This window comes from Protobothrops mucrosquamatus, unplaced genomic scaffold (assembly GCF_001527695.2).
Source record: "Protobothrops mucrosquamatus isolate PMUCROS unplaced genomic scaffold, P.Mucros_1.0 scaffold468, whole genome shotgun sequence".
In the NCBI taxonomy this organism is placed as follows: domain Eukaryota; kingdom Metazoa; phylum Chordata; class Lepidosauria; order Squamata; family Viperidae; genus Protobothrops; species Protobothrops mucrosquamatus.
This window is the reverse complement of record NW_015386789.1, coordinates 219,148-227,654: the sequence shown is the minus strand read 5'-3', so window position 1 is coordinate 227,654 and position 8,507 is coordinate 219,148. Positions and strand designations below refer to the sequence as shown.

General features: G+C 42.9%; 1 protein-coding gene across 1 annotated transcript; it reads right to left on the bottom strand.

Moving 5' to 3' along the window:
* Nucleotides 1-239: 239 nt before the first annotated feature.
* Nucleotides 240-8,197, bottom strand: LOC107288023 (trypsin-3-like). The gene is made up of 5 exons (XM_029284258.1): nt 8,155-8,197; nt 4,338-4,518; nt 3,123-3,373; nt 1,851-1,987; nt 240-419 (listed from the first exon to the last, which is right to left on the bottom strand). Exons 1-5 carry the CDS (start codon nt 8,195-8,197, stop codon nt 240-242), a joined length of 792 nt encoding a protein of 263 aa, XP_029140091.1.
* Between the last annotated feature and the right edge of the window lie 310 nt (nt 8,198-8,507).

The following is an 8,507-nucleotide window of genomic DNA, read 5'->3' as shown; positions in this document are numbered from 1 at the left end:
CTCTTTTTATAATACAGATTGACAGTGTTGGGGCCAGGAAATAATAAACTTGCAGGAAATCAACCCAATAACCTGACCCGGCTATACGGAGCCCTTAGCCAGATCCCATAATATGTGAAATGTCCCTCATAGTTGCAGATTCTAACTCTAAGCCCATTCAGGAAACGTGGGGAGAAAAAAACACACGATACGCCAGGAAATTCATTCCCAAGGTCTTCTCAGAAATGATTATCTTCCTTCTATTCAAATCCATCATAGAAAGAGCGTATCCAGTTCTTAATTGTGTTCTGAATCCACGGGACAACACAGCAGACTTTGGCATAGACTCCTGGATTCCCTTTTTGAGCACACACAGACTTCCCCCAAGAAACCACACCTTCAAGTAGCCCATTGCAGACAAGAGGGCCTCCAGAGTCACCCTACAAGGAAAAAAGGCATAAATGGTCACTTAACACTCCCATGTTGATCTTATCCTAGTTTAACTTCAAGAAAAAGATCTAATTCATTTTTATATGATCCCAACTGCTGACTGCAGTCCTTAGCACTGGCACATTTGCCCACCCTTGACGGAGTGAAATACATGCCTCCAGCCATTATGGATGTCAACGCTGTGACAATGGATGTCGTCGCTCTGACAACTGAGAATCAGCAGCCATTTTCTCTTTTGCTTCTAGTGTGCCTTTCCTATTCTTTTAGAGTTCAGATGTAGAAGAGGGGATGGGGTAAATGCTTGAGGGTTTAGCTAACCATAACAATGTAGAAGTGTGAGAACTCAAGAACATGGTCTGATAAGGTTTTGGCGGGCTGAGAGGCCGGTGAGAAAAGCCCTTGGCTTGTGTTAATTGGGGAATGTGATTTATGACAGCGTGTCTGGGGTGGGAATTGCAACTTGTTACTTTGTATCTGGGGAGAGGGAATCTCAGTTTTGGGTTCAACTATGTAAGTGCCGATACTTTGTTTCCTAATAAAATGTTCTTTAAGGAAGAATTCTTGCCTTGAAGTTCTTTAAATGGTTTCATCTATCGGAACCATGACAGTGGAACCCCTATACTGATAGTTCTTGACTTAGTGACCCTTTCAAAGTTACAACTGCAATGAAAAAAAGTGACTTACAACCAGCATTTCCAATGCTGTAGTATTTTAGCATCCCCACACACTCACGTGTTTAAAATTCATGTGCTTGGCAACTGGCATGTATTGACGACAGTTGCAGAATTCTGGAGTTACCATTGGGATCAATATTTGTGAGCTTCCCAGATGGCTTTCAACAAGCCAAGACAACCGACGAAGGCAGCTTTGCTTAACCACTGCAATGATTTGCTTAAAACCATGGCAAAAAAGTTGTAAAATCGGGCATGACTCACTTAACTGCCTTGCTTAGCAATGGAAATTTTGGTCCCAATCATGGTTGTCAGAGCATGCACAGTCTTATTGCACTGAGATAACCCAGAAGTAAGCACAGTAAACAGTGGTCTATATTAAATGGTGGTTTATCTTACACTATCTACAATATCATACACCAGGAACAATATACACACATGTGCTAATACAGCAGGATCCAACAAACCACAATTACAGCAGGAAACAGAAGAGAGAGAACACAGCAGCAGAGACTTCCCTTTATAAAAAGGCTCTTAAAGGGACATAGACCCTGCTGAGTCATTCCCATCATTACATCATACATCTCACATTATACAAGCTGGTTAGCTGTTAAAGTATTACCTTGACAATGGTCATAAGTCGAGAACTACCTGTACATGCCTCTAGTTGTTATGTAACCCCTAAAACTCTCACATGTTCTTAAAAGCCTGTAGGCATAGGGCTGAAACAGTCATCAGCTCTCATCTTACCTGGCAAGAGTCAACGCCTCCTTGAGGTACTCCGGCACACAACATGTGTGAAGTGATCCTACCAAAATATGCTTTATTGCATTGATTATATGGAACAATGCTGACATTTGCACACTGCATCTTTGCTGGAAGTTTGTCTGCAAGACATACCAATTGGTTAATAGTGACAAAAACCAAAAAAAGTTAGCAATGCATGAACATCAGGCATATTTGTGGCTTTTTAGATGTTCCTGGGAGAGAAGTTCATTCAAAGTTCATCTTTGGTCCTTCTAATCGGGCCCAATTGCCAGATTTCAACAAGCAGAACTTGAGCCAATTATGGAATGTTATAAGAAACCAAGAATGTCTGAATAGACATCAGAAATCTGTTTGGGATCCCTTTGATCACATTGCCTAGGAATTATGGGAGGCAGAACCCTAATAGTTCTGGAGAACATGAAGTTGGAGCATGTTGACTGAATTGTTTAATGGTTTGGTGAACCAGTTCTTAGGTTTCCCTTCATATACAACAGGGGTCCCCAACCCCCGGTCCGTGTACTGGTACCGGGCCATGGCATGCCAGCAACCAGTCCACACAAACAAGCAAAGCCCCATCTGCAGGATGCAGGCAGCACACAAAACCATGAACCCTCTGGTCCACGGAAAAACCTCTCCCCACGGAACCGGTTCCTGGTGCCCAAAAAGTTGGGGACCTCTGATATACAAGCTGGAAACTAAAGGCTGAGATTTCCACACTTAATTTATACTTTGTGTTCTCACATATGGCTCCAGTGTTGCACTTCTACTTCAAGTTACACCAAATCCTTGAGTGTTTGTAGTTTTTATGGATTATACTCGAAGTGCCTTCTAAAACCAATCCAACCCCAACCCTAATCCTAGCCCTAGCCTTAGCCCTAACCCCAAACCCATCCCTAACCCTAACCCTAAGGTTCTCATTTCTTTTAAGCTCATCCTTTTTAGAAGTACACAGGCCATTTCACAGATGTCTGTCTCGGCACTTATAGTACAATAAGACAAACTGAATTTCAGAGTGGAAGATTAAACAGCGGTAAGAAATTGGCAGGGTCATATTTCAGTGGTTGGATTCAGCCAGTTCGCACCAGTTCGGCAGAACCAGTAGCTAATTTTTTGTTGCCCAGGCACAGAACAGACTTCTGGAAGCGGCATCCACACAGAGAATCGGTTCTTCACATATTTGAATCCCACCACTGCCATATTTGCATAAATGATGACAAGAGGAAAACATTTGCCCATCCCTTTTTGCCTCCTTACTTTGAGGTGATTTGATCGTGCCCCAGCCCGAAACAGTACATCGTTGCCCATCTTTTGGGCAACGGGTAGGCAGCCGTGTGACATTAACTGCTTTAGTTATTATGGCACAGGGTTTAAGCCGAATAAGCATGTAATCCTTGTTCATTTTCTTTTTATTGTATTCTGGATGGGGGATAGCTTGAGCGACATCCATGCACTGCTCTGTTGGTTCAACCTTTTTTAGATTGTGCTTTCCTAAACACACCTTCACTCTGTACAAAATAAAACAGAATAAAATGAGCTTCAGGGAAAAAAACATAAAGAAGACTGAGAAACACCACCCAATAGAAACTAGAAATGATTATTTGTTAGATTTTTATCCTATCTTTATTACTTTATGGGTGACTTAAGATAGTGAACATACATAATATTCCTTCCTCCTATTTATTTTTCTCACAAAAACAATTTTGGAGGTGAGTTGGGCTGAGAAAGAGTGATTGCTATGAAGTCATCCAGTCTGCTTTCATGCCTAAGGCGGAACTGGAACTCCCGCCACCTGGTTTCTAGGTGAGCACCTTAACAATTACATCAAACTGACTCTGGTGGACTACACTGATATTTTAGGTTGAATAGATCATAACAGGCAGTAGATAGTTCTTAAAAACATGCGTATACTGAGCCTCTTCGTTTGCATATTGGGGTTTGGGGGTTGAAAGTCAAATTATGAGTGGGGGAATGACTTGGATTTTGAGGGCTGTTTCTTGTTGTGTTGTCTGGTAAAGAGCAAGACTCTTGTTCCTTTTCTTAGCATTTGTCCTGCATGGTAGCAGAGTTTTTGCACTGTGCTTGCCTAGTTCACACAACAAAACCATGCATGATGTGATGAGAGTTTTTTGTTTTTCAGTCAGTGTCAGGCATGAGCAATGTGAAGAGTTTAGCTACTTTATTGATCATGCCTGTTGCACAGGAATCTTCGCAGACTGGCAGTTTGCACCTGGGCCAGACTAGATAAGGTTCAATGGCATTCAAAAGGGGCAGACCTCTTATGCCTAGGTAAGGATTACAGACTAATTCCCCATTAGCTCCTGCTCAGCTCATCCAGTCTCTTTCCTGATGTGGATTGAGAAAGAATGACTACCACTATATCAATTGGCTCTCAAGACAAGGCTCTTATCCTATGATAAATATTCTTATCATTCTCCCTGCTGCTTAATGCTAATTTTTTCGTTGACTTACCTTTGTTTGGCTCTACAATGGGCCGCTGTCAGCACCCAACATGGGTGCACCAAGCTTGCTCCACAATAAATCCTCCAATTGCCTTTATTTCCAGTTACAATGGCTGCCTGGAATGGACGGGAATTTGATTTGCAGTCATAGCCGCCTATGATTCGGTCACCGGTACTTTCCTGTGACAAGACTTGAGATAAAAGCACACCAAAGAAAAAATGGTCATAAGAGGATTGTTCACTAGGACCTCACCCACTGCTTGGGACATCTCCACTTGATATTTTCTAGAGCCCACCTGAGCATGAAGTCCTTCCACTGCCTTCTTTGCTGCTGTTCTTTTTTTTTTTTTTTTTTTTAGAAAAAAAGCACTGTATAAAGATTGGACAACCATTTATCTGAAATGGTATAGGGTTTCCTACTTGAGCAGGAGGTTGGACTAGAAAACCTCTAAGGTCCCTTCCAACTCTGTTATTCTATTAAGGACTTAGAACAGTGGTTCTCAACCTTCCTAATGCCGCGACCCTTTAATACAGTTCCTCATGTTGTGGTGACCCCCAACCCTAAGGGCTCTCCAAGCGCACACCGACGCCGCCCACTCACCCGCTGCGCCCAGGGCTCAACGCGCCTCACCTGTTCTCACCTCACTTCCGAAGGTCGCCAGCCTGCCTGGCTCCAGCTGGCCGAGAAGTGGGGGCAGGAAGGCCGCTCTGCCGGCTGCGCCCAGCCTGGTTGGAGAAGCACCCAGGCAGGGAGAGGGAGAGAGAGAGAGAGAGAGAGAGCCAAGAGGGCGACAGCGCCGGCAGAGCTTAGTTCAGCCTCCTCCGTGGAAAGGGCCGCGAAGCAGTGCAGCCTCCCTTAGGAGATGCTCGACGAAAATGAAGCTGGCGCTGCAACGGCCCCCAGCTCGAAGCCGTGCGGAGACGGATAGAGGAGCGGTGTCTCGGTTCCTAAGACCATCGGAAATATGTGTTTTCCGATGGTCTTAGGCGACCCCTGTGAAAGGGTCGTTCGACCCCCAAAGGGGTCGCGACCCACAGGTTGAGAACCGCTGACTTAGAAGGACTTTCTCCAGCAAAGATATTCCTTTGCTCCAAAATGAGACCAGGTGATTCCACATAAGGTAGAAGAGGAATAGAAACCTCGACACTGAGCAATTTTTATGCCATAAACACTGAGATGGCAACTTTGGATATTATGCACTGAACTGTGGTTCAAGGGCAACTTTCTCTCTGGAGATCTACCAGAGCAAGATTGTTTTCATTGGAAAGGCGAGACCAGTTTGGAAAGAGCAAGCCATAAGAAGGAGAATGGGAGAAGCTTCAAATTTATCTGCTTTCAGTTAACACCTGGAGAGCAGAGCAGGCTAAGAATGTAAACAGGTCTTCCGCACTCCGATGACAGGTAAATAGCAAATCTATTGACATTATTATAATGGCCATTTCTAAATTAGTGTTTATCTACATAAATCAGAACCTACACATTTGGTGGAAATGTGTATCCTTTTTCTTGAGAAGGGAGTAGCAAACTCTATTCCAATAAAAGAGAATATTTTAACTCAGGGTTGAACAGTAAGGTCCTCGATGCTCTCTGAGCTTGGCTGTTTTCTTGCAGACATTTCATTACCAAACTAAGTAACATCATCAGTGTTAGCCAACTGTCTTACTTCAGAACACTTGAGGACAATCTTTCCCTGCCTTTCTTTCTTACCCAGCTTGTTACAGTGTTGTTGTTTTTATCTTGCTGACATTCCCTTTGCCAACTTTCCAAACCACAATACAGACATTTTGGCATCCTCTTTTTTCCATCATGTCCTCACAATGCTGCCCTCACAAAATAGATGGGCCTAAGTTCTTTTTAGCTCTCTCCATTTTAAAGAATGGCGAAATCTCAGTTTAACTGCCCATTCAGGAGAGGCAGTTTTCCTAAATGTTGTTAAATTGCTAATCTTATTTTTCCCAGCAGTTCATGACATATACATTATGATGTCATGATGCAAATGATATACAAATTGTTGTGAATTAAATAATTTGTATCATAACACAAATGTCACAAATTTAACTGTCCACTCCAGAACACATGCAACACACTTGTCTGCTATTTCTAGAAGAAATTTGGTCTGTTACTTTCAGAGTCTGCTAAATGGGGTCATTTAAATTGAGGTTTCACTTTAGGATTGGAAGATTAAGTATATAGCTGTCTGACTTGTGCATTTCTTTAAAACTTTCTATTTAATTTATTCCATCATAGATTTATAATTGTCATTTTGTTTTTCACCACAATCACATAGGTGAGAGATAGGTACCTTGGTCAACATACCAAACGAATGACTCATTGGGATCCCCATATCAAAACAACTTACCTTATGTGCGGCCAGAACTTGAAAATAACATTTAACGCAGCACAGTATTTAAACGAAATGGTTCGGTTGAGATCTGCATATGTGGGACTGATTGGGGTAGATTGCAAGGATGACTCCAAGATGTAATTTTATCATATTTCATCTATATTTTAAATTACTGTACTCTATTTTAATTTCATTTTAGACTGTATTTTATTCCAATTTCATTTTAAGTCGTATTTTACTCTAATTCCATTTTAAACTGTATTTTATCAAATTTCATTTTAAACTGCTTTTATCATTTTAAACTGCTTTTAAACTGCTTTAGTAATAATTTGTTGCTGGAACTTTGCACTTTGATATGGCCCAAGGGCTAATCAATAAAGATTTATTATTACATATCACATAGCTCTAGAAAAGGAAATGAGAGTTTATACTTGGAATTTACAAGGAATTCCACTTTAGGTTTCCAAGTTTATACACAACATTCTTGCATCATACTGGGTCAGACTGATTATATATTATACTATTCCATACCATTCCATATTATTCCATACTATTCCATACTATTCCATACTATTCCATACTATTCCATACCACACCACACCACACCACACCACACCACACCACACCACACCATACCATACCATACCATACCATACTATACTATACTAATTTATTGGCTGCCCATTTTACTGTAGAGCAGCAGTTCTCAACCTGTGGGCCGCGACCCCTTTGGGGGTCGAACGACCCTTTCACAGGGGTCGCCTAAGACCATCGGAAAACACATATTTCCGATGGTCTTAGGAACCGAGACACCGCTCCTCTATCCGTCTCTGCACGGCTTCGAGCTGGGGGCCATTGCAGCGCCAGATTCGTTTCCGTTGAGCATCTCCTAAGGGAGGCCGCGCTGCTTCGCGGCCCTTTCCGCGGAAGAGGCTGAACTAAGCTCTGCTGGCGCTGTCGCCCTCTTGGCTCTCTCTCTCTCTCTCTCTCTCCCTCTCCCCGCCTGGGTGCTTCTCCAACCAGGCTGGGCGCAGCCGGCAGAGTGGCCTTCCTGCCCCCCTCCCCGGCCAGCTGGAGCCAGGCAGGCCGGCGACCTTCGGAAGTGAGGCGAGAACAGGTGAGGCGCGCTGAGCCCTGGGCGCGGCGGGTGAGTGGGTGGCGTCAGTGTGCGCTTGGAGAGCCCTTAGGGTTGGGGGTCACCACAACATGAGGAACTGTATTAAAGGGTTGCGGCATTAGGACGGTTGAGAACCACTGCTGTAGAGTAACAGTAAATCTAGTGACAATTGTGTAATTAGGGAGCAAAAATGCATCCAAGAATGAGAATGAGGGGAAAACAACATTGATAAATTTGTACATCTGAATCTGGAATGTTGCTCTCTGTCTCTTCCTCCTCTACTTAACCTCCTGGTATTGATAGCAAAGATCCTAATAAAGTTTACAAATAGGAAAAGGTTGGTTACCCAGAATTAATTTCCTTACCTGCTGAGCTCACCAGAAGTAACCCCCAAAATAATTGTTTCATCATTGGTTTTGTGAAGTCAGCTGGAACCCAAAAGTCCTGGGACAATTTGCTGCAGGGCAAGAGATCTGCAAAAAACAAAAGCATGGATTAAATCTCAGATTAAATCTCAGTTATTGGCCTCCTCTGTGGCAATAATGAGGCCAAGTAGCATTAACACCAGTAACTGTGTAAACAGTTCCCCTATAATTATTATTCATAATGCATTATCATTAATTTTCTTCTGCTGTGAAATAAGAGGTGTTACTATCACATTGGTAAACACTTCCTGTGGGTGAGACATAGATGGGTTTTATCGGGCAGGGGACGTTGG

What these genes read in the sequence shown, in the direction of transcription:
- LOC107288023 (XM_029284258.1), bottom strand. Translation starts at nt 8,197, where the DNA reads ATGAAACAATTATTTTGGGGGTTACTTCTGGTGAGCTCAGCAG. An exon ending in ACTTCTGGTGAGCTCAGCAG is followed by an intron (nt 4,519 to 8,154) that starts GTAAGGAAATTA and finishes TTTTATCTCAAG; the next exon opens with TCTTGTCACAGGAAAGTACC. An exon ending in CACGATCAAATCACCTCAAA is followed by an intron (nt 1,988 to 3,122) that starts GTAAGGAGGCAA and finishes TATGTCTTGCAG; the next exon opens with ACAAACTTCCAGCAAAGATG.